Source organism: Lissotriton helveticus, chromosome 1_2, assembly GCF_964261635.1.
Source record: "Lissotriton helveticus chromosome 1_2, aLisHel1.1, whole genome shotgun sequence".
NCBI lineage: Eukaryota > Metazoa > Chordata > Amphibia > Caudata > Salamandridae > Lissotriton > Lissotriton helveticus.
The window spans coordinates 60,425,141-60,451,863 of NC_136058.1; the positions used below are offsets into that span (position 1 = coordinate 60,425,141).

Consider the following 26,723-nt stretch of genomic DNA (forward strand, 5'->3'; position numbering starts at 1 on the left):
GACATAGGAAGGGATGGAGACAGACAGAGGGAGAGAGACAGACAGAGGGAGGGAGGGAGACAGAGGGAGGGAGGGAGACAGACAGAGGGAGGGAGACAGACGGAGGGAGGGAGACAGACGGAGGGAGGGAGACAGACAGAGGGAGGGAGACAGACAGAGGGAGGGAGACAGACAGAGGGAGGGAGACAGACAGAGGGAGGGAGACAGACAGAGGGAGGGAGACAGACAGAGGGAGGGAGACAGACAGAGGGAGGGAGACAGACAGAGGGAGGGAGACAGACAGAGGGAGGGAGACAGACAGAGGGAGGGAGACAGACAGAGGGAGGGAGACAGACAGAGGGAGGGAGACAGACAGAGGGAGGGAGACAGACAGAGGGAGGGAGACAGACAGAGGGAGGGAGACAGACAGAGGGAGGGAGACAGACGGAGGGAGGGAGACAGAGGGAGGGAGGGAGACAGACGGAGGGAGGGAGACAGAGGGAGGGAGGGAGACAGACAGAGGGAGGGAGACAGACAGAGGGAGGGAGACAGACAGAGGGAGGGAGACAGACAGAGGGAGGGAGACAGACAGAGGGAGGGAGACAGACAGAGGGAGGGAGACAGACAGAGGGAGGGAGACAGACAGAGGGAGGGAGACAGACAGAGGGAGGGAGACAGACAGAGGGAGGGAGACAGACAGAGGGAGGGAGACAGACAGAGGGAGGGAGACAGACAGAGGGAGGGAGACAGACAGAGGGAGGGAGACAGACAGAGGGAGGGAGACAGACAGAGGGAGGGAGACAGACAGAGGGAGGGAGACAGACAGAGGGAGGGAGACAGACAGAGGGAGGGAGACAGACAGAGGGAGGGAGACAGACAGAGGGAGGGAGACAGACAGAGGGAGGGAGACATACAGAGGGAGGGAGACAGACAGAGGGAGGGAGACAGACAGAGGGAGGGAGACAGACAGAGGGAGGGAGACAGACAGAGGGAGGGAGACAGACAGAGGGAGGGAGACAGACAGAGGGAGGGAGACAGACAGAGGGAGGGAGACAGACAGAGGGAGGGAGACAGACAGAGGGAGGGAGACAGACAGAGGGAGGGAGACAGAGGGAGGGAGACAGAGGGAGGGAGACAGACAGAGGGAGACAGACAGACAGAGGGAGGGATGGAGACAGACAGAGGGAGACAGACAGGGAGACAGAGAGAGGGAAGGAGGGAGACAGAGGGAGGAAGACAGAGGGAGGGAGACAGGGATGCAGAGGGATTGTGGGAGACAGACAGAGGGAGATAGACAGAGGGAGGGAGACCGAGGGAGGGAGGGAGGGAGACCGAGGGCGACAGAGACAGACAGACAGACAGAGGAAGGGAGACAGAAAGACAGAGGGAGACAGACAGACAGAGGGAGGGAGGGAGACAGACAGAGGGAGGTAGACAGAAAGACAGAGTGAGACAGACAGAGGAAGGGAGACAGACAGAGGGAGGGAGGGAGACAGAGGGAGGGAGGAAGGGAGACAGAGGGAGGAAGGGAGACAGAGGGAGGGCGGGAGCGAAACAGAGGGAGAGAGGGAGGGAGACAGAGGGAGGGAGACAAACAGAGGGAAGGAGGGAGACAGACAGAGGGCAGACGGCGGGAGGGAGACAGAGGGAGTTGGACAGTGGGACACAGATAGAGGGAGACCGATGGAGGGAGACGGAGAGAGGGAAGGAAAGAGAGGGAGGGAGACAGAGAGACAAAGAGAGGTAAGACAGAGAGAGACAGAGGCAGAGAGACAGAGGGAAACAGAGAGAGAGGGAAGGAGGGAGCGAGAGAGAGAGGGAAGGAGGGAGCGAGAGAGAGATAGAAGGAGGGAGACAGAGGGAGGGAGAGTTAGGGAGAGAGAGAGAGAGAGATGTGTGTGTATGCTGGTCTGTTGGCTCAGTGGATGAACGCGTCAGCTGCAGGGGCCTGTGTTCAACTTCATGGTCACAGTTTTTTTCTTTCTAGCCCCTTTCCCCTCCCCCACTGACCCCGCCTCCACCGGTGCGGCCCTCGGCCACAAACCCCACTGTAAATTTGCCCCCGAGAGAAAGTTTGTGAGTACCCATGTACTAAAGCAAATGAAAAGGTGTCAGAAATGCACACTTCTGAAACTTTATCCGAAACGCTGTTATCAAGGTAACTGTTTCTATTACCCAGAACAGCAAAAGATTGCAGGAGTATGTTTTTAAGCATAAAAACATAATTAAATTACTGATCAGCAGGGCTGTTTCCATTCCATCGACTACTGTGAAAAACAGCATGAAAGAAAAAAGAAACCTTGAACATTAAAATGTAATATATATACACAAACCAAAGCAAATTGACACAATGCGACATGCTTATTTTTAAGTTCCTGAATTGAAATAAATTAATTATTCATGCACAAAAAACGCACTGTATGGTTTACAAACCGTCTAGGAGAAGGAGATCTTGATGGTTTTCTCTTCGGAGAACGTAATTTCTTGGGAGACCTTGATCCACTTCTGCTTCTTCTGCGTCGTCTGTCTCTGCAAGTTATTCAAAGGAAGAAGTCATACTAGGGCAGGTTTTTTTAATTGACATATCGTCTTTGGGTTGTATGGAAGAGAAATACTTCCAAAAGGAACCCTTATACCGAATTTGATGGGACAAACCAAACTGTTAATCAGTAATGTAAATGGCAGCCTGACCTAGGAAGGGTCCCAAGTGACAGTTCACAAGGTTACACTGAGATAATTAGATAATCTCCCTCCTACTAGTAAAATACTTCAATTAAGAAAGTGGATGCTTCTCCATGCAACTTTTCAATACTACCATACTTCAATTTGTTTCCCGCATTCCCTTAATTTACAGTGACCAGTAACATTCCATTTTGCCTTACTTCAGAGTTTGACACTCAAGCCTGCCTGAAGAGCAGCCAGAAGTGTCATAGGGAGTGTCGAATGGTTTGTGTGGTGGGAATTGGGGATTTGTGACCGCAGTGAGAAGGCTGGTGACTAGTGCAGTCAGCGACTCGCTGCACAGAAATCAAGCGGGAAAAGTAGCCAAAGGCAAACATGTGCTTGAATAGCAGTAATCGGGCAATAGCTTCCTCCTGTCAAGCAGTATCTATGACTCAGATGTTTGAAGCAACCAGGAATTTTAAAGCACTTTATTGAGCAGCTGAGCGGGGTTGTCCGATTTTGTATACAACCAAGAGAAAAATGGATTTCTGTGTGAGTCCTTACAAACGGTGCCCTATAAGAAACCCTACAGTGGAAAAATCTAAGCTGTGAAATGTTTCTCATTCTGTTCCATATGTAGTGCTGCCCACCAGAGTCTATAAACTATAGTAAAATTACCTCTTTTAAATTCAGACTCTTATTTGAAAGTCTTTCTGACATAAGCTAGGAAACACTGCTGTATTTGATCTGCATGCCATTATATAAACTATTATACAAACTACCACAGAAAAAGCCTCAATCAGCTTCCTAAACGGATGTGATATTGAGTGGGCTGAAGGGGTAGCATCTCCTGCATAGGAATGCTATGATTAATTAAACTTCAATGCTGCAATATAGAGGCATGTAGTACAAAGTAAAAAGAGGAAAAAAGATATCTGACCAAGGCAAAGAAAAATGATCCTCCTCTTCTTATTGAATCAAAGGAGCACACTACTATGGTACTAGTTCTTACGAGGCATTTTAATATGCAGAACAGTGGAAACAAATTCTGCTTTTTTTAAGACCTTCTCACACATCCTTAGACTGTATATAAAGGAAGAGGCCGAACTAGTGGTTGACTCTTCTGTTTAACCAAAGTTGAATCTACAACGAATTATACATTTAAATGTAGAGTCCAAAATGATTCCACCCTATTTGTATAGAAGGACCTAGATGAAATCTCATTTACTGTGATAAGGCTCTGAATCACTTTACTCCATGCTTATTCAGATAATGCATAAACAAGTCCATCCTAAGTGATGGAAGGAAGGATTCAGAAATAGGTGAATCTCCCTCAATTTAAGTAGATCCTTAAAGAGGTTGATGAACCATTTGTACATCGCAGTTGAGAGGGAGACATCGGTCACTACGGTTTCAGATGGAATCTCCGGACGGAAACTCATTCCGCTAAGCAGATACTCTGGATGACACTGCCATTCGAGGGACTGAATAGCTTGAGGGAAGATAGGATAAGCGTGTCCTCTCACTTGTCTGAAAATTAGCTTCAGTGTTGCAGTGGCCTCATGTGGAGGCATGCAGTTGGAATGAGGAAGATGGAGGAGCACATTGAGCATAGCAAAGATATGTGCCTCGCTGTCGGATGGGCTGATCTTACCAGACGGTGGCATTTCAGATATGCTTTTGTTTTTAATATGCCCAGAACTCTTCCCATGTAATGCAGAGATTGCACCGTGGTTGAATTTAATATGTGATTATTAAAATGCAGTACTTATTGATTACGGGTGGAAACAACAATCTAGAAACGCTGACTAGCTTGCTAAAAAGTTGATGCCCAAGTGGGAGGATCTTATGCAAATGTTTTCTTCCCACCACAAAAATCAAGAAACTCTGATGTTTCGGGCTATGTGCACATGAAAGTACGTATCTTGAAGATCTATGGAAAATAGCCAATCTCTCTGAAGGAGCGGAGGATAGATCTGATCCAATACCAGCATACTGAACTTCTCTTTCCATAGCCATTTGCTCACTAAGTTTAGATCCAATTAGTCTTAATTAGTCTTTGGGGCTCTTCTTTTTCACTAGAATACTACCAGCGGCACAGGGGCATCCAGGTGCAGTGTGCAATTTCGACATCAGGTGGCCAGGTGCAGGGTGCAATTTCAAAGTCGGGCACCCAATGCTTTTCAGTGGGGATTCTCTTTTTGGCAGAGGCTGCAGGCATGGCACCAGAGGCTGCAGGAGGGAGACTACCGACAGCAGAGGTAAGTAGAGATGTAGGGGGTCGTCAGGCATCGTTGTTTCATATCACCAAGGCCCAGGAGCTTCCAGTGCAGGGGTGACTATCAGAACTAGTCTCGGGGAGCCTCTGGATTCACATTGCAGGCACCGTTGTGGCGGTCAGGAGCAGTCAGAGCCAACGGTGGACACGAGGCCAGGATCGCTGGGGAGACTTCACTGCACAGGTGAGTCACTCAGACTAAGCCTGTGGGTGTCTGGTGCACAGTGGGCAGGATACACGGATCAACCAGGATCCGGAGTCCTTGGAGTAGTCTTCTTCTGGGCAGGTCCGATGTCCACAGGAGATTGGAGTCTTTTTCTAAGGCAGCAGACCTCCCAGGGTGTCAGAGGCCGCTGGATGCAAGACATGTCGCAGAAGCTAGAGACATTCCAGTAGAGCGGAGGCCAAGGCAGTCTTCTTCAGTCTTCTTAGGTCATTGCAGATCTAGTTTGCAGGTCTGTGGGGAGCCACCTAAATACTAAATTTAGGAGGTGTTTTAGGGGAGTAGCAGGTCGGGCCAATGGGCACCTTACATGGGGGGACTACACTCTATTATGCCACCCTACTGTGGGAGGGGGGCATAGACCTTACCCTGATTGGAGGGGTCTCCTAATCTTAAAGATGGAGGGTACTGTAAGTTGTGCTTCACCTTGACAGAGGTGGGCACACTTCTTTTGAATTTCTCGACGGTTTTCCTGCCCAAAGTGAGGGGTGTAAACCAGGTGCTGCAATCTGTTGCTAGCAGCAGAGGCTGGGTGCACATTAAAAAAGGCGCATGCCTTTAAAGATATCCTTTTCGAGCACTGGCCCATCCTGGGGGCGGAGACATGACACCTCTATCCATGAAGTGCATTGTTTCTTTTCCTATAGACCAGAAATCTCTACCCAGGGGTCCAGAAACATGTCTGGTCGTGACTGCCTACAGTCGGTCAGACCACGCCGGGGTTGGTAGGTTTTCAGGGGCTACCTCTAAGATGCACTCCGAGTACATGGTACAATAAATCCCACACTGGCATCAGTGTGGATTTATTATAAGGAGCTGTTTGGTACCAAACATTCCTGTGTTCAGTGAAGCCATCATATTGCTGTGTAAGTCGAATTGTCGAGTTCCCAGCCTTTGTACTCTCTAGGACTTCCCTGGCACTTACATTACTAAGGAATTGAGCCTAATCCTGAAGGGGCATATCTGCTCCGGCAGATCTGCCCACACCTGCAATATAGTGCACCCTGCCTTAGGGCTGGTGAGGCCTGCTAGAGGGTGATTTACCTATATCTTAGGCCTTGCTAGTTGGCAAGGCACACAGCAGTAAGCCAAATCGACTGTCATTTTGTCTGCACCAAGCCACGCATGCTGCAGTGCCGACCGCATGGCTTAGGTGAGGGGTCCCTAGGGCACCCTCTTCAGTCCCAATGCCTTTGAGCCACAGGTACCATTTACTAGGGACTTACAGGGGGCCTGAAGGGCCAATTACAGAATAGCTTTTTAGAGAAATATCTCTGGCACAGGGGACCTGGATCGCAGGTACCTTGTGCACTACAATAAAAACCACATTGTCCAGGTAAAAAGTGGGTGCTAACCATGTTAAAAGAGGCACTTTACCACACAAGCTTTAGTTGCTGCAAGGGGTCCGGTACCCCGAGTATTATTGTACTTGGTGGGGAGACAGATCTGACCCCCTGGAGCACGGTGACCTACTCCTGGCGGCGGCTGCTGCATCGCTGGACCCGGTGGTTAGCAGACCGGTGAACCGGTCATTGCAATCCATGCCTGCAGGGAAGTGGCTCCTCCATTTCAAGGGAGATGCGGACGGCTTGTTGAAGTGCTGGAGGCCACACAGCTGCAGGACGAGTCGGATTGTCACGATTGTTGGGACAGGAGCAGGCAGGCAGGGTTGCACGCCAAAGACCACTAGAAGTCCAAAATTCTTGCTTCTTTGGCTCTTCTTGGTCCTTCTTCTGTCAGGGTAATCTACGTTCCTAGTGTCAGGGGGGCACGTAAATACTAAATGTAGGGGCATTGTGGGGAATGAAGGGTAGTAGCCAATGGGCTACTTACCCTTGGGGTCCCTACACCCCCTATATGATCACTCCTGAGGCAAGTGGAGAAGAACTGAACAGTTACCTTGTTTTAGGGATAGAGCACTGAGGACCTGGTAAGCAGGAACCCAGTGCACTTAATTTAAATTTGCATCAGATACCTGGCAAAATGTGGAGGTGACCATGTCAGAAAGGAGCACTTGCATACACTGAGCTTAACCCTCACGCCATAAGTGATACGTTTTTCTGTCCAAGACCATCCAAAATCAAGCTACACAAAATTAGATTTATTTTTGGTGTAAGTTTTGACACATGGCCAATCAGAGTGGGGGTAAATCTAAATGTCCTCTTACTTGCCATACAGAAAGGCTGCACTATACAGACTCTAGCTTGTATGCCACCCAGCTAAACCGACTAAACTTAGAAAACTGAAAACTAGACACCCAGGGGAGTCCAGGTTGGTATGTCTTGCTTGAATTTCAATATGTTTAAAATAGATGCTAGTCTGGAACAGACCAATGAAATCTCTCCAATATGACAGTTCAAGCAAAGTTACAACTAAAACAAAATAAAATCAGTTATTACCTGCTTGTGCTCCTAGATCGCCTGGAAGTGCTGTAGCTTTTAGGTGGGGTTTTCGAACGCTTCTTTTCTTTGTCTTCTTTCTTCCTATCTCTGGAAATGGTATTGAAACAGGCGAAATTAGAAAAAAAATATGATATACACTGAATGTCAATAACTTTATGGGTGAATGAACAAAAGTAAGACATTCTGATCCAGGTATAACTGCTACATGTAAGGCCTTGCTGAACAGCCACGAGGAAGGCAGTGTTCTATGAAAGAAATGTAACACCACTGTTGCCATAAATTCAAAAAGCTCAATGGCCAATGTTTTCAAAACTACACTTAGGTGCCATACTGTAGGATGATGGCTCTGTATGGAAATAAATTAGTTACCTGTAACTGTAGTTCTCCAGTACTGGAATCTTTTGTAGATTCACATGCTTGAATCATTCAGAGTCGTCGAGATGGGAGCCGCTAGTATCCTTAAAAGCAATGGCCTATTAGACATAGAACAGAGGGCCCAAGACCTCAGTACTTAGTAAAATGTTGCTGTCCTTATATTTTTTTTTTTTAAAGGACCAAACTTATAAAACAGCCAGACGACACCACCTGTTCCACCTTCCAGAGAGAAGCTCCAGTCCCTCATATTTTCCAAGCACTAGTGCGTACAAATAGAAATAACTGAAAAAACTATAGGTGAGCCTGTCTTGGAGGGGGGGGGGGGGGGTTACCCAGTGGTTGAGGCAGGGTTGTTTGATGCCTAGAGGTAGGGTTCATAGGATATATATATATATATCCTATGAACCCTACCACTAGGCATCAAACAACCCTGCCTCAACCACTGGGTAACCCCCCCCCCCCCTCCAAGACAGGCTCACCTATAGTTTTATATATATATATATATATATATATATATATATATATATATATATATATATATATATATATATATATATATATATATATATATATATATATATATATCCCCTATGAACCCACACACACGCACACACACACACACAACAATTTAGTGGGAGCTGAATGAAATATATTGATTCAGAAAAGGGGGTGGTGATGAACAGAGTGCCTGAATTAAGCAGACCACTCTTACCCAGTCCAAAGATCAGGGCTTGATCCATCACCGTTTTTTAGCTCACTGCACCATCCCAGCTCAGAACTTGACTATATGCAAATTAGTCTGTTCCTGTCCCAGTGCATGATGGGAACAGGGCAAACCAAACTACCAAGCCAATTCTTATACTGGGAAGGAAACAAGCTTCCGGGGACCGGTTTCTGCCATTTCAGGCGTCGTCGGCCCGGCTTGCTTGAATCCTGATGGTGCAATGAGCAAGGGACTCACATCTGAGTATACCCTTCCACGCTTATGGTGGACAAAATGATTCAGAAAAGGGGGTGGCGATGAACAGAGTGCCTGAATTAAGCAGACCACTCTTACCCAGTCCAAAGATCAGGGCTTGATCCATCACCGTTTTTTAGCTCACTGCACCATCCCAGCTCAGAACTAGACTATATGCAAATTAGTCTGTTCCTGTCCCAGTGCATGATGGGAACAGGGCAAACCAAACTACCAAGCCAATTCTTATACTGGGAAGGAAACAAGCTTCCGGGGACCGGTTTCTGCCATTTCAGGCGTCGTCGGCCCGGCTTGCTTGAATCCTGATGGTGCAATGAGCAAGGGACTCACATCTGAGTATACCCTTCCACGCTTATGGTGGACGCACAGCTCCATCAGGATTCAAGCAAGCCGGGCCGACGACGCCTGGAATGGCAGAAACCGGTCCCCGGAAGCTTGTCTCCTTTCTGGTGAAGAATTGGCTTGGTAGTTTGGTCTGCCCTGTTCCCATGATGCACTGGGCCAGGGACAGACTAATTTGCATATAGCCAGGTTCTGAGCTGGGATGGGGCAGTGAGCTAAATAACGGTGATGGATCAAGCCCTGATCTTTGGACTGGGTAAGAGTGGTCTGCTTAATTCAGACACTCTGTTCATCACCACCCCCTTTTCTGAAATATATTGATGTCATGTGGCTTAGGCGATGCACAGTGTTTGAGATAGGTGGTTGAAAAGGGGCGGGTGAGGTTGTGTGGTGCATACTGATTGATATGGGGTTGCATGATGCCAAGTGGTAGGGTCAGGAATATGCGTCGGTCACTAGTAGAGTAATGGATGAATTATACATATTGATTAAAATGAGGTTATAGGATGCCTTCTGGTTGAGATGGGGTAGAGTGATGTCTCTTATCTGTGGGTGCTTTATGTAGGTCTGTGGTCGTTTTGGGCAGCTGGACAGGTAGGGGGTTGTACAATTCCCAGTGGTTTTGATTTTGTTACATGATAACTAATGATTAGGATAAGGATTCATCTGCACTCATGATAAGTTGCACTTTCTGTTAAGTGCAGCAATAAAGATTTTGAAGGAAATTATACATACACCATATTAGTGACTTATGTCAATACAATAAGCTAATAAGGTTTACGTGCTTCCAGACATTCCTCCTTGTTTATGAAGTGGAAGACAAAATAGTTAGTGTTTTTGCTAAATTGCTCATCAATCCTTATCCGAAATCATGTGCAATTGCATTCTGTTCTAGCTAGTCCAATTATACTTATTCTCGCATTGAAAATGAGGCACCAGCGCTTTACCGTTAACCATGTTAAGCATGGGTACCGCGATTAACAAAAGTAAAGAAATAGATGTTTTTTCTATTTCTTTACTTTTGCTACAATAGCGGTACCCGTGCTTTACTTTTAAAATTAAAAGTAAAGCGCGGGTGCCACGATTATGCGAAAGTGAAACAAAACAAGCACGTGAGTGGTGCGAAAGCTGGTGGCTTAACCGCAAGTGCTAGGCCAGCAAAAGCGTGGGGAAGCACTTTTAAAATCCCACTGCTAAATGTCTCGCAGAGCAGCGCATGCGCTGGCTCAGGCGAGACCCAAAAATGCATGTTAGAAAAAGGATGGTGGGAAAAAAGATAAAGGCTAATCTTTATTGAAATGGTTGTCTGAAAACCGCTTGACCCACTGCTGCATCTTGCACAGTCTTCGAGTCCAAGCAGTAGTGCTTAGTGAATGTTTGCGGCGTTCTCCATGTTTCTGTTCTGCAGATATGTGGAAGGGAGACACCTGCAAACAGTGCCATAGACGTGGACATGGCTCTAGTGAAGTGAGCATGGACCTTTGATGCCAAAGCTTGGCCCGCTTGTTGATGACAGAAAACAACAGCACTTGATATCCACCTTGATATGCTTTGTTTAGTGAGAGGAAACCCCTTTCTATGTGCACTGTAGGCTACAAACAGTTGATTGGATTTACGAAAAGATTTGGTTCTGTCCAAAAATAATTTTAGGCACAGTTTGACATTTAAGGAATTGAAAGCAAGCTCATCTGAAGTCTAGGGTTTGGAAAGAAAGATTTTAAAACAATTGGCTTGTTTAGGTGAAAGTCCGAGGAAACCTTAGGGATAAACCTAGGGTTAGTACATAGAATGACTGTATAATGTTTAAATTGTAGGTAAGGCACCTGGATAGTGAAAGCCTGGAGTTCACTAACCCTTCTCGCTAAAGTAAGAGCCAGTAGGAGGAGCAACCTTCCCGGACAAGAACTTTGTATCCACTCTATGGACATGTTCGAATTGATGCTTCATTGATTGAACAAGAACTGTGTTTAGCTGCCATGTAGAAGGAAGTGTCCACATTGGTTGAAAAGTTCTGAATAACCCTTTGAGGAACTGTTTTATTGGTCTACTGGACCATAAAGATGGAACACTTATCTCCCGGAAACGGGAAATGGATCGAACTTTAATTGAAGCATGTTCCAAGCCAGAGCACGCCAAATGCAGAGGATACTGCAACATTTCTTCTGGTGATGAAAGAAGAGGATGGACGTTGGTCGATGTGCACCAAATGCAGAATCTCTTCCACGTGAGAGATTATGCCTTGTTAGTACTATCTGATTGTGTCCTAGCAAGTACATCTCTAAACTCCTGTGGGATCTTTAAATGCCGAAATCGTTGGGACTCAGGAGCCAGGTAGATAATTTCAGAGATCTGGGTGACGTACTTTTTCTAGCTCGACAACGGAGATGGAATCGGTTTGAGGTGGATCAGAGGTATAAGAATGTGCCCTCTTTTTGCATGGTTGCTCCCACTTTTTGCTAAACGGCTGCTGTACTTTGACTGAGTGTGCCCTGGGTTCCTGCCAAACAGGCACCCAGGGCCTACGTTCTTTCCCTAAAACTGCATTAAAAACAAAACCCAATTGGCACTCTATGGCCACAGGTCAGTCACTTGTAAATGGTTCCACAGGTGTGGCCATGGAAAGCCTCGTAACAGCTGCAGCACTTATTGTGCCACCCTTAGGGGCCCTGTACCTTTACACACACACACCGCCTTTGCAGGCTGCGTGTTTTGGTACAGAACAAAGAGAAGAGTCGACATGGCACACATCCCTTGGCAGTTCGGGCTGGACTGTTCCCATGAGGCACAGGGTCAAGACTGATTTGCATATGGCCATGTCTGAACTGGGGTGGCTTGGTGAGCAAAATAATGATGGTTTTAAACCCAGATCTGTGACTGGGGGTGAATGTTTTGCCATTGTGCAACATTCCGTCCATCATCTTGTGTGTTTTACACATCCCTGTGTGCCATGCCCACAACCCACTGCCCTGACATAGGTCAGCCAATCCTCTGGCTGGGTGCACTATACCAGTGGTGAGGTTACAGGTGCCTGACCCTGTACCCCTACAGTGGGTCTAAGCCAATTCTTAATCATTGTAAGTGCAGTAATCAGACCCCCAGGATATAGCGGCATGGATTAGCAAATTTAGCTGCACAAATATGGAAATTTAGCAGCACAAATATGGAAATTTTACGGCATTTTTGCAGCACATTATTTTACTCAATCATTCATTCTCAGCCTTAAATCAATGGAAACTGTATTAGCAGAATATTACGCTTTGTAATAGGAAACCTGGGATATGGAACAGAGGAAGCAGCCCATAGGTGAAGGCTGTTATCCCTTGGAAATGCAATCCTCCATTTGCTTTAGTACAGGTTCTGAGAAGCCCATTAAAGATGGGCTGGTAGCATCCCATGGGAATGAATATGCTACTTACCAGTATGCATCTGTTCTTGGCATGTAGGGCTGCTAACATTCATATCTTAGCATTAGATCGCCGCCTAGTGTTGGGTCCGGATGATCGCACATTGTTGTCCTGGAAGAGTCTTCGAAGTATCCTGAGATAGGTGGCTCCTCCCCTGGACTACAGTGCGCATGGGCATTGGCTCCATCCCCAGATTGTTTTTCGCCATTGTGGCAGAAGATGGAGTGAAAAGTGTAAAGGATGTCCATGCTAATGATTGAATACAATAGTAGATCTGCAGCTGCGACAGGCACCAGGGAGGAGGGTGGGTGATATGAATGTTAGCAGCCCTACATGCCAAGAACAGATGCATACTGGTAAGTAGCATATTCAGTTCGAGGCATGTGGGCTGCTAAATTCATATCTTAGCATAGAATACATAGCAGTCCCTCCATTAGCGGCGGTTGCCCGTGCCAGCTGCAGAAACCTGAAAAAGTGTCTTGAGAACAGCCTGTCCCACAGCAGCTTGCTGCTTGGAATGCACATCAACACAGTAGTGTTTTGTAAAGGTATGTGGTGTAACCCATGTGGCTGCTCTGCAAATGTCCTCTAAAGGAATGTTCCCTAGGAAAGCCATGGATGCCCCTAATTTGCGTGTGGAGTGCGCCCTTGGGGGTATCGTTAACGTGCGCTTGGCCTTGTGATAACAGATTTGGATGCACTTAACAATCCACCTGGCTATTCCTGCTTTGGAAATAGGGTTGCCTTTGTGTTGTGGTGAGAAGGCAACAAAAAGTTGTTTTGTCTTCCTAAAGTGTTGTGTTCTGTCTATGTAGTACATTAACGCCCTCCGTACGTCTAACGTATGGAGCATTCTTTCCGCTACCGTTTGTGGGTTTTGGAAGAATGCCGGCAAGTCAATAGTTTGGTTGAGATGAAACTGTGACACCACCTTTGGAAGGAATTTGGGGTTAGTACGTAGCACTACCCTATTTGGATGAATCTGAATGAATGGCTCTTGGATTGTGAGCGCTTGTAGCTCACTAACACGCCTCAGTGACGTAATAGCAATTAGGAAAGCCACTTTCCACGTTAGGAACTGGAGTTCACACGAGTGTAGTGGCTCAAATGGTGGTCCCATCAGTCTGGTGAGGACCACATTGAGGTTCCACACCGGAGCTGGCGGTGTTCTTGGGGGAATGACTCGTTTCAGGCCTTCAAGGAAAGCTTTAATAGCAGGCACCCTGAAAACAGAGAGATGCTGCCTATTTTGAAGATAAGCTGCGATGGCGGATAGATGTATCCGAATAGAAGTGAACGCTAGATTGCACTTGTAGAGATGTAGCAGATAGCAAATGATGTTAGGGATAGATGCATCTAGCGGGTTGATGTCATTGGCTGTACAGTAAATGACAAAACGCTTCCATTTTGCAGCATAGCATGCTCTGGTAGTTGGCTTCCGTGCCTCCTTGATGATGTTCATGCATTCTGGAGGTAGGTTAAGGTATCCAAACTCTAGGACTTCAGGAGCCAGATCGCCAGGTTGAGCTGTTGCGGATCTGGATGCTGAATTTCTCCATGGTTCTGCGTCAAGAGTCTGGGCGTGAGGCGCAGTCTTTGATGCGGCACCACTGAGAGTTCGAGGAACGTGGTGTACCATGCTTGGCGCGCCCACGTTGGAGCAACCAGGATGAGAGTCATCGCGTGCTGCCTTAGCTTTCTCGCCACCAGCGGTATCAGAGGGGCTGGCGGAAAAGCGTACGCAAATTTGCCTGACCAGTTCATCCATATCGCATTCCCCTGCGACTGTGGGTGAGGGAACCTGGCGGCAAAGTGTTGGCATTTTGCGTTTTCTTTTGTTGCAAACAGGTCTATCTCCGGATGACCCCACCGCTGGAAGTACGGGAGGAGTACTGACAGATGTAACTCCCACTCGTGCATTTGATGGCTGTATCTGCTGAGCAGATCCGCCATCTGATTGTCCTTGCCCGGGAGGTGTTCTGCCATGAGGAAGATGTTCCTCTGAATGGCCCACCGCCACATGCCCTGAGCCAGATGAGACAGCTGTGGCGAGTGGGTGCCCCCTTGTTTTTGAATGTAGTACATCGCGGTCATGTTGTCCGTCCGGACTAACACTACCTTGTTGCACAGATGTACAATGAAGGACTTGAGCGCCATGAAGATTGCCATCAGTTCCAGATAGTTGATGTGCATCTTCTGTTGTTGCGTCGTCCATAGTCCCTGCACGGTGTAAGTGAGCAGATGAGCTCCCCATCCCTGGAGAGATGCGTCAGTCGTCAGGATAATCTGTGGCACTGGCTCCTGGAACAGTCGGCCCTTGCAAAGGTTGTGTGGAGTCCACCAATGCAGAGAGTCGTATGCCCGACTGGTAACCAACACTAGGTCTGTTAATTGTCCTTGAGCCTGTGTCCACTGATTTGCTAAGCACTCCTGGAGCGGGCGCATATGTAACCGTGCGTGAGGGACTATGAAGATGCAGGAGGCCATCATGCCTATCAACTGCATGAACACTCTCGCTGGGAGTGAGTGTTGTGGTCTGAACTTTCGGATTAGAGACTGCATGCTGTCTATCCTGACCTGGTTTGGGTGAGCCATGGCCGTCAGGGTATTGATCGTCGCACCCAGAAACTGCCGGACATGTGCCGGCTGTAGATGCGACTTCGGGTAGTTCAACGAGAAGCCCAGATCGTGAAGGAGGTGAATGGTAGTCGACATGTCCGCGGCGCACTGTTGTGCCGACTTGGCTTGAACGAGCCAGTCGTCTAGGTAGGGGTAGACATGGATGTTCTGCCTCCTGAGGTGCGCCGCCACTGTCGCCAGACACTTGGTAAACACTCTTGGGGCTGTGGTCACTCCGAAGGGTAGGACCTTGAACTGAAAATGTTTGCCTTGGATAGTGAATCTGAGGTATTTCCTGTGGGACGGGTGTAGTGGAATGTGGAAATAAGCATCCTTGAGGTCTAAGGTTGCTAAGAAGTCCCCTTGGTTTAACAAGGGAAGAATCTGTTGTAGTGTAAGCATATGGAAGTGTTCTGACAGTATATACAGGTTGAGGGGACGCAGATCCAGAATGGGTCTGAGAGATCCGTCCTTCTTTGGAATAAGGAAGTACAGGGAATAGACCCCTGTGCCTTCCTCCTCCACTGGCACGAGCTCGATTGCGCCTTTTTGCAGCATCACCACTACTTCTTGCTGCAATAAGTGCAAGTGCTCTGCGGACATAGGCCTTTGCCTTGGTGGAATGTTGGGTGGAGTGGATTTTAACTCTAGACAATAACCGTACTGGACAAGTTGTCGCACCCACCTGTCTGTGGTGATGTTTCTCCAGACGGGCAGGAACTGCTGTAGCCTCCCCCCGACAGGTGTTAAGTGGTCGGGGGGCAGTGACAGAGAGTCACTGTTTGCTTGGGTTAGAGGAGCGGGAGTTGTTGTTTCCTCTGCCACGTCCTCTGGTGCGGTTTCCTCGGTAACCCCCCTTGTTCTGTTTGGGGTACGAGGATTGTGCTCCACCTCTGGAGAATTGTGATTGTTGACCCATCTGTCCTCTGGTGACTCCACGCGCACCTGAGCGACGAAAATTGTTGCCACGAAACTGTTGTGATTGTAAGGCCCCCATCGACTTAGCAGTTTCGGTGTCTTTTTTTATTTTTTCTAGGGTGGTGTCAACATCTGGACCAAACAGTCTATCAGGATTGACGGGCTGATTGAGTATGGTCGTTTGAATGTCTGGTTTAAACCCTGATATGCGTAGCCACGCCTGTCGTCTCAGCATGACGCTAGTGTTAACAGCCCTAGCTGCTGTGTCTGCGGCATCAAGTGCACACTTTATTGCTGCGTTGGAGATGAGTTTTCCCTCCTCAATAAGCAGTGTGGCACCCTCTTGAAACTGCGTAGGCAGGTGTTGTAAAAGTTGCTCTAGGGTGTCGTAATGCGCCCTATCATAACGTGCCAATAGTGCCTGTGTGTTCGCAATACGCCAGAAATTGGCAGCCTGCGCAGCTACTCTTTTGCCCCCTGCCTCAAGCACTTTAGACTCCTTGTCTGGGGGAGGAGCTTCACCCGTGTTCTGGGAGTTTGCCCGTTTGCGTGCATTTGCGACCACAAGAGAGTCTAGTGGCAACTGTCCCCGAATGTATGCAGGGTCTGCAGGTGCTGTTCTGTATTTCTTCTCAATGCGTGGATTGACCACCCTCGCCCTGGTAGGCTCTTTGAAGATTTCCGCAGCATGCTTAAGGACACCTTTGAGCATAGGAAGTGTCTTGACTGTCCTTTCAGAGACTGAAAAAGTGTCAAACAGAAAATCTTCCTCTACCGGGTCAGCATGCATGTCCACATCATGATTAGCAGCTGCCCGTTCAATGAGTGCATGAAATCCTGCAGAGTCTTCTGTTGGGGATGCACGTGCACTGAAAGGCTGTGGGTCTTGTCCCACATTTTGGATTCCCTGGTCACCTATGTCGTCATAGGAATCTTGTTGTGCATCGGGCTCATTGATGGGGAAAGTGTACTGGTCATCTTGTCCATATTCCTCTCCCTCAGAGTGGTCAGGGGAAGGTGTTGGGCTCCCTCTAGGAGGAGGCTGGATAGGTTCGATCAGGGCTGGAGTGTCCTGTGCAAGCCTTTTCTTTTTAAGTGGGATAACATAGGAGTCCACTGGCTGGGAAGTGATCTTCCTCTTGTAAAGGGTCAACTTGCCCGTGTCCGCGTCGATAAAGCGTTCCGAGTCGTCTCCTGAGTCGAGTTGTCTACCCAATACTCCAGCAGGCGTGGCCGAGTCCGATGTCTTTGGCGCCGTCTTGGGCGCAAAGGCCTTTGGGGCCTCCTTTGGTGGCAGAATGAAGAGAAGTTTGCCAGTAGGCTTTACTGGCATGTCCATCGTCTTCTGGTGCGACGGCGCCGGAGCCGACGTCGCAGAAGCCTTATCCCGTATTCTTTGAAGTGAAGTGGCGATGAGGGATGCGTCACTCACAGCGGCACTTGGCGCCGACGAGGAGGACTTCACTTTGCCTTCGGTTCCGACGTCTTGTGGGCCCTTCGGAACCATAGACGTCGATGCTGCAGCTGTAGACACAGAGTCCTTGGACCGATGTGTTGAGCCTCCGCCCTTCGATCCGTGTGATTTTGCAGACTCCGTCTCAACTACGCGTCCGCCTAACGACGTCCCCGTCGGTACCGGAGTCTTGTCGCTGACTTTGGCAGACTTTGACGGCGTCGTCTTGGTCGACCCGTGCCGGACGACTTTCTTAGAGGAGGCCTCCTCTGCGGACGACTTCGGCACTGTCGGTTCGACAGTTTTCTTCGACTTCTGTGGACCGGAGGCCGACGGAGTCGATGAGGTAGCAGGCTTTGGTGGTTTTGGTTGAACGACCGCCATCTTAGGTGCACTCGAAGCAGTTAGTTTCGGTTTCGTTTTCGGGTCGGCCATTTTAGGAGCAGTCGATACCGAAGGTTTCAGTTTCAGTTTCTATACGGGCTGCGTAGCAAGTATGTCCGTGGCCGGGCCTGAAGGCGGGGCCGTGGCTTGTGGTACAGGGTCTTGGGTAAGGCCGAGTGGCGATCCCGTGACCCGAGCCTGATCCGCATAAGTTTCGGGGCATAGCTCATCCCCTGAGCTATCTTCCGCGGCCCCATAAACTTCTTCGACGTCCCCTACCTCGTCGACGTATGCAAGGCCTTGATCCACGACCCCGTTGTCGTCTTCCGGATCTGCCTCGACCTCCGTCGAGGGCGGTGAGATTTCGAGATGATGGCTTAGGCCCTCTTCTTCCTGGTCGCCGAAGATGTGATCTGGAGCCGGGGCCGCTTGTCTGGCCTCAAGGCGCACCGCGCGCCGAAGCTTGAGCGTCTTCTTCGACCGGAATGTGGAGCAGGCCATGCAGCTGTCCTCGTCATGGTCTGGCGAGAGGCATTTGTTACAGACCGGGTGCACGTCGATATGTGGGTATTTGGACCCACAGACGGGACAGTATTTAAACGGGCTCCGCTCCATGTTGAAAAGTTGTGGTCGTGTTGCGATGAGAAGGCCTCGATGTCCGAAGAGTGATACGACTCCGCAGATTCCGACTCAAAGAGACGGAAGAACTCGAGACCGTACGCAAACAATACCGACGTAATGAAACGAAGGCCTTTTGGCCTTAAAGAAGCTAGTTTCCTCGGTTCCGACAGAGAGACGTCGAGACCGCATCCGAACCCAATGGCGGAAAAAAACAATCTGGGGATGGAGCCGATGCCCATGCGCACTGTAGTCCAGGGGAGGAGCCACCTATCTCAGGATACTTCGAAGACTCTTCCAGGACAACAATGTGCGATCATCCGGACCCAACACTAGGCGGCGATCTAATGCAAAAGATATGAATTTAGCAGCCCACATGCCTCGAACACATAGTACACACAGTACACAATAGTCAAGGCAAAACACACAGTGTAAAGCAAATGCAGGAAAGCAGTTGAAACATTTCCTTGACAACAAAATAATTACATTACAGTAACTCTGGCATAGAAGAGTGGACAACGGGGAGGCGGGTGGGTCAGTGAGGAATCCACAGGCAGATATAGTATCTACCAGAAAAAGCGTTACCGAAGGTAAGTAACTTGTTCTTCTGATAGATACATCTGCCGTGTGGATTCCTCACCTTGTGAACAGAGTCCCACAGCAGTCCCCACTCCCGGAGGAGGGTGTCCACTCTTCTAAACCAGGAAATCCTGAAGGACAGAGCGTGCAAAGTGACCGTCCCTCCTCACTTCGGAATCCAAGCAGTAGTGCTTCGCGAAAGTGTGGAGGGAAGACCAAGTTGCCGCTCTACAAATATCCTCTACAGGCACACCTCTAGCCACTGCAGAGGTCGAAGACTTAGCCCTTGTAGAATGAGCCCTTATACCCTCTGGTGGTTCCTTACCGGCCAAAGAGTAGCAGATCTTTATGCAGAGGACGATCCATCTTGACAAGGTTCTTTTATGGACAGCTCTTCCTTTCTTTCAGCCAGCAAACCCAATGAAGAGCTGGTCTTCCAAACGAAAGTCCTTGGATCTGTCCAAGTAAAAGGACACCGCTCTCTTAGGGTCCAGACGGTGCAGTCTCTCTTCCTCCTTAGAAGGGTGAGGGGGAGGATAGAAGGTAGGTAAGGTAATGGACTGCCCCAGATGGAAGGGAGTTACCACCTTAGGCAGAAAAGCAGCCTTGGTCCTGAGAACCATTCGATCAGCATGAATGGTCAAGAAAGGGGGCTTATGACTAAGAGCTTGCAGCTCACTTACCCTCCTTGCCGAGGTTATTGCAACGAGGAAGACTGTTTTAAAGGTTAAAAGCCTCATGGGACATTTGTGAAGAGGCTCAAAAGGAGCACCCATCAAAAAAGTCAAGACAAGATTTAAATCCCACTGAGGCACAATAAAAGGAGTAGGAGGGAACTTATTTGTGAGGCCCTTCAAAAATCTTAACACCACAGGAGACTTAAAAAGAGATGGGTGGTCAGGCAAGCAGAGAAAAGCTGACAGCGCAGAAAGATAACCCTTCACTGTGGCAACAGCAAGCCCCTGTTGCGCCAGAGAAAGGGCAAACTGGAGAACATCAAACAAATGGGCTCTCACAGGGTCAATAGACTTTTCCCCACACCACGTGACAAATTTCGACCATCTATAAGAATAAATGGACTTAGTGGAGTCACGCCTGGCTGACAAGATGACATCCACAACGCCAGGCGGAAGGGAAAAGGAATTCAGGTTGCCCCGTTCAATCTCCAGGCATGAAGGTGTAATGTCTGGAGGTGGGGGTGTAGAACCTGCCCCTCCATCTGAGAGAGGAGGTCTGCCCTGAGAGGGAGACGGAGCGGCGGGAGAGAGGAGAGGTGGAGGAGATCTGTATACCACACCCTTCTTGGCCAGTCCGGGGCGACCAATATGACTTGGGCCCGGTCTTGACGAATCTTCCTCAGAACCCGAGGAATCAAAGGTATGGGAGGAAACGCGTAAAGGAGTTGATTTCCCCAACTCAACTGAAACGCGTCCCCCAAAGCTCCTTGCATCGGAAACTGGAGACTGCAGAACGACAGGCAGTGAGCATTCTCGTGAGTGGCGAACAGATCCACCCGAGGAGTTCCCCACATCCGAAAGATGTCGTGAACCACCTCCGGGTGAAGCCGCCACTCGTGGTCGGCAGAGAACTGTCGACTGAGACTGTCTGCACGAACGTTCAACACTCCGGCCAGATGATTTGCCATCAGACATTTCCGATGGTCCTGAACCCAGAACCAGAGGCGCAGAGCCTCTCTGCATAGACACTGCGACCCCACTCCTCCCTGCTTGTTGATGTACCACATCGCGGTCGTGTTGTCCGTCAGCACTTGAACTGACTGACCGCGAAGGGAAGGGAGGAAGGCCTTGAGCGCCAAACGTATCGCCCGCAATTCTAGAAGGTTGATGTGAAGCAACCTTTCCTCTGGAGACCAAAGCCCTTTGACCTCCAGATCCCCCAGATGAGCACCCCACCCTAGAGTGGATGCATCCGTTATCACTGTGGCCACCGATGGAGGCAGCTGGAAAGGCTTTCCTTGAGACAGATTGCCTTCCACGCCCCACCAAGACAGATCCGCCACAGCTTCTCTGGAGATCCTCACTGACTCCCTGAGATCTCCATTGTGTTGATACCACTGCCTGCGGAGGCACCACTGGAGTGCCCTCATGTGCCAGCGTGCATGGTTGACCAACAGAATGCAAGAAGCCATCAGACCGAGCAGGCGAAGGACCTTCAGGACTGGAACGACCGCTCCATTGTAAAATAAAGGAATCATCTCCTGAATGTCGCGAATCCTTTGAGGGGGAGGGAATGCACGACATACAGTAGTGTCCAGTACCGCACCTATGAACAGGTTGCGCTGGGAGGGCACCAGGTGAGACTTGGGTACATTTATTGAAAAACCCAACCTGTACAACAACTGGGTTGTCTCCTGCAGATGCTGGAGCACTCTCTCTGACGACTCTGCTTTGATCAGCCAGTCGTCCAGATACGGGAATACAGGTATCCCCGATCTTCTGAGATGTGCTGCCACCACCGCCATCACCTTGGTGAAGACTCGAGGCGCAGTAGTAAGTCCAAACGGAAGGACCGCAAACTGGTAGTGCTGCGATCCCACCGTAAAACGGAGATACCTCCTGTGCGACTTCAGGATTGGAATATGAAAATACGCATCCTGCAAGTCGAGTGACACCATCCAGTCTTCTTCCAGCAGAGCCTGAAGAACCTGAGCAAGGGTGAGCATCTTGAATTTCTCCTGCTTCAGATAAAAATTCAAGATCCTGAGATCCAGGATTGGACGAAGTCTGCCATCCTTCTTGGGAATCAGGAAATACCGGGAGTAGCATCCCTGACCCCTTTCCTGCTCTGGGACCACCTCTATCGCACCTTTTCTCAATAGAGTTTGGACTTCCTCCTGGAGGAGTAACAGATGTTCCTCTGAGCAATACCCCTGGCAAGGAGGGTAATTGGGAGGGAATTCCCGAAAGGGAAGGGCTTACCCAGTTTCTACGAGATTGAGAACCCAAAGATCTGATGTAACCGATTCCCAATCCCGTAGAAAGTGGGTAAGCCGACCCCCCACTGGGCCTACATGATCCTGAATGGAGGATCTAGGGCTGCTTCTTTGCGGCTGGGGGGTTGGAGGAAGCGGAGGAGGAGGAGGAGGCTTGACGCCCTCGAGGACGTGCCCTCTGTTTTCCCCTGTATGACCTATACAAGGTATTCTGCTGCTGCTGTTGTTGTTGCTGCTGCTGACCTTGTCTATAAGAACGAAAGGACGAGCGGCCAAATCCTCTAAATTTCCTGACCGTAGAGCCTCTGACCTGAAGGCCAAGAGATCTAGCAGTCGCTCTGCAGTCCTTGAATCTCTCCAAGGCCGTATCTGCCTTTCTTCCAAAGAGCCCCTCACCATCGAAAGGCAAATCCAACAAAGCAGACTGCACATCAGCCGAAAAATCAGACGACTTCAACCAGGCTGAGCGCCTCGTGGCAACCGCCGTGCCCATAATCCTTGCCACAGAATCCGTAGTATCAAGCCCACTTTGGATGACCTGACGGGATGCCGCTTGAGAATCAGACAAAGCTTCCTCAAAGTCTTTTCTGCTATCCTCAGGGACCTTAGGGATTAATGAGCGCATAGAGTCCATAAGAGCATGAATATATCTGCCCATAAGGCAAGTGGCATTAGAAGACTTCAACGCCATACTAGCCGAAGAGAAAGTCTTTTTTGCAATTTGGTCCTGTCTCTTGGCCTCTTTGTCGCCAGGCACCTGTGGAAAAGCACCCACTGATTTTTTAGAACAAGCGGCCTGAATAACCAAACTCTCAGGAGAGGGATGTGAAGATAAAAAAGCAGGATCCTCAGGAGCCACTCTATACCTCCTAGCCACACTTTTTGAAACTGCAGGAGCAGAAAAGGGTTTTTTCCATACCTCCATAATGTGATCTTTCAAAGCATCATTAAAAGGTAGTATCGGCTCCACTGCCGAGCTTGGAGAATGGAGAACCTCAGTCAATAAATTTGACTTAAATTCGACAGTAGGCAATGTCAAACCCAAAAGTCCTGCTGCCTTCTTCATGACAACATGATATGGTTGCACATCCCTGGAGGGTGCATCAGGTCCTGAAGGCAAAGACCACTCAGGAGAAAATTCGAGACCACTCGCCTCTGCTAGGTCCTCAAAACAACTCCCATCCAGTTCGCCCTCCTCCACTTCAGAAGAAGACTCATCAACCCTCTGCTCATCAAGAAGACGTTGAGCTTCTCTCCGAGATCTCATTTTGACTCGAAGTGCGGTCGAATCCAACGTCGACGGCGTCGGAGCCGACTTTGGAATCGAATCCGAGGGCTTGGAAGGATGCTCCATAGATTTGCTAGGAGTCGGTGACGCCGGAACCGGAGTCGTCGACTTCGGCCGAGCCGGCGTCGATATCGGCGTCGACCTCGGTGGAGCTTGGAACTGCCACAACGGAGTCGGGGCTGGCATATACGGCATAAAAGGTGCCGGAGTATATGAGTGAGGAACACCCAAATTAAAAGTCATGGGACCCGAAGGTGCTCCAGGGGGGTACCATGATCTCAAGAAGACACCATACATCGCGTTTAAAAACGCAGAGGGGTCCTGACCTGGAGCCGGGAATGGAGGATGCTCAGGCCGATCTCGAGGCAGGTTAGAATCTGTCTCCTCAACAGGATTCGAAACCTCTTCCTCAACAGGAACTCCATCGGTGCCATCTGGAGTCGGAGATGGAGCCGGAGACGGAGCCGGAGTCGGATCCGGAACCGGAGTCGGAGAATGGACCATCGACTCCGAAGGCGAAGCCTCACCTTCTTGATCCGACACTTGCGGAGGAATAACTTTTGACTTCATCCTCTTGGGAGATCTCGATCTAGAACCAGACTTATCACCTGAATGATGACGGGATCCATGCCTCCTCTTCTTATGTTTCTTATTAGAACCGGAAACGTGATCAGACGAAGACTTCGAGGCCGACGCCTCTCGAGACCTCGACCTGGATCTCGACTTCGATCTCTTCGAGTGCTTCGAGGATCTTTTAACTTTACTCGCCTTTAATTTGGCCACAAGAAGTTTATATTCTCTTTCGCGAAGAGCCTTCGGATTCATCTTCCGACATGAAGAACATCCCTCCACGTCGTGATCCGAACTCAAGCACCAGATACAGTCCTGGTGGGGGTCCGTAACGGACATCTTCCCACATTCTCTACAAGGTTTAAACCCTGTCTTCTTTGTCGACATGACAACGGTAGCAAAGGGTCAGAGATTGGAGAATCAAAGAATATTAAGTAACAATAAGCTATAAGCTACAGAGTATCCCGAAACCGTTAGCGTCGACGACGCGGAATGAATATGCTACTTACCAGTATGCATCTGTTCTTGGCATGTAGGGCTGCTAACATTCATATCTTAGCATTAGATCGCCGCCTAGTGTTGGGTCCGGATGATCGCACATTGTTGTCCTGGAAGAGTCTTCGAAGTATCCTGAGATAGGTGGCTCCTCCCCTGGACTACAGTGCGCATGGGCATCGGCTCCATCCCCAGATTGTTTTTCGCCATTGTGGCAGAAGATGGAGTGAAAAGTGTAAAGGATGTCCATGCTAATAAGTGAATACAATAGTATATCTGCAGCTGCGACAGGCACCGGGGAGGAGGGTGGGCGATATGAATGTTAGCAGCCCTACATGCCAAGAACAGATGCATACTGGTAAGTAGCATATTCAGTTCGAGGCATGTGGGCTGCTAAATTCATATCTTAGCATAGAATACATAGCAGTCCCTCCATTAGCAGAGGTTGCCCGTGCCAGCTGCAGAAACCTGAAAGAGTGTCTTGAGAACAGCCTGTCCAACAGCAGCTTGCTGCTTGGAATGTACGTCAACACAGTAGTGTTTTGTAAAGGTATGTGGTGTAACCCACGTGGCTGCTCTGCAAATATCCTCTAAAGGAATGTTCCCTAGGAAAGCCATGGATGCCCCCAGCTTGCGTGTGGAGTGCGCCCTTGGGGGTATTGTTAAAGTGCGCTTGGCCTTTTGATAACATATTTGGATGCACTTAACAATCCACCTGGCTATTCCTGCTTTGGAAATAGGGTTGCCTTTGTGTTGTGGTGCGAAGGCAACAAAAAGTTGTTTTGTCTTTCTAAAGGGTTGTGTCCTGTCCATGTAGTACATCAACGCCCTCCGTACGTCTAACGTATGGAGCATTCTTTCCGCCACCGTTTGTGGGTTTTGGAAGAATGCCGGTAAGTCAATAGTTTGGTTGAGATGAAACTGTGACACCACCTTCGGAAGGAATTTGGGGTTAGTACGAAGGAATTTGGGGTTAGTACGTAGCACTACCCTATTTGGATGAATCTGAATGAATGGCTCTTGGATTGTGAGCGCTTGCAGCTCACTAACACGCCGTAGCGACGTGATAGCGATTAGGAAAGCTACTTTCCACGTTAGGAACTGGAGTTCACACGAGTGCAGTGGCTCAAAAGGTGGTCCCATTAGTCTGGTGAGGACCACATTGAGGTTCCACACCGGAGCTGGTGGTGTTCTTGGGGGAATGACTCGCTTCAGACCTTCAAGGAAAGCCTTAATGGCAGGCACTCTGAAGACAGAGAGATGCTGCCTGTTCTGAAGATAAGCCGCTATGGCGGATAGATGTATCCGAATGGAAGTGTACGCTAGATTGCACTTGTAAAGATGCAACAGATAGCAAATGATGTTAGGGATAGATGCATCTAGCGGGTTGATGTCATTGGCTGTACAGTAAATGACAAAACGCTTCCATTTCGCAGCATAGCATGCTCTGGTAGTTGGCTTCCTAGCCTCCTTGATGATGTCCATGCATTCCGGAGGTAGGTTAAGGTAGCCAAACTCTAGGACTTCAGGAGCCAGATTGCCAGGTTGAGCTGTTGCGGATCTGGATGCTGAATTTCTCCATGGTTCTGCGTCAAAAGACTGGGCGTGAGGCGTAGTCTTTGATGCGGCACCACTGAGAGTTCGAGGAACGTGGTGTACCATGCTTGGCGCGCCCACGTTGGAGCAACTAGGATGAGAGTCATCGCGTGCTGCCTTAGCTTTCTCGCGACCAGCGGTATCAGAGGGGCTGGTGGAAAAGCGTACGCAAATTTGCCTGACCAGTTCATCCATATCGCATTGCCCTGCGACTGTGGGTGAGGGAACCTGGCGGCAAAGTGTTGGCATTTTGCGTTTTCGTTTGTGGCAAACAGGTCTATCTCCGGATGACCCCACTGCTGGAAGTACGGGTGGAGTACAGATGGGTGTAACTCCCACTCGTGCATTTGATGGCTGTATCTGCTGAGCAGATCCGCCATCTGATTGTCCTTGCCCGGGAGGTGTTCCGCCATGAGGAAAATGTTCCTCTGAATGGCCCACTTCCACATGCCCTGAGCCAGATGAGACAGCTGTGGCGAGTGGGTGCCCCCCTGTTTTTGAATGTAGTACATCGCGGTCATGTTGTCCGTCCGGACTAACACTACCTTGTTGCACAGATGTACAATGAAGGACTTGAGCGCCATGAAGATTGCCAGCAGTTCCAGAT

At 49.2% G+C, this 26,723-nt stretch overlaps 1 protein-coding gene across 4 annotated transcripts in view; it reads right to left on the minus strand.

Annotated features, from left to right (window-relative positions):
• SRSF11 (serine and arginine rich splicing factor 11) overlaps nt 1–26,723 on the minus strand; it is a 223,375-nt gene that overhangs the window by 52,244 nt on the left and 144,408 nt on the right. For all 4 annotated transcript variants that reach the window (XM_078668774.1, XM_078668766.1, XM_078668758.1 and 1 more), the window contains 2 exons: nt 7,544–7,633; nt 2,413–2,508 (listed from right to left, as the gene is read on the minus strand). In XM_078668774.1, the coding sequence (XP_078524900.1) occupies nt 2,413–2,508; nt 7,544–7,633 (186 nt within the window). The remainder of the gene's footprint in view (nt 1–2,412; nt 2,509–7,543; nt 7,634–26,723) is intronic.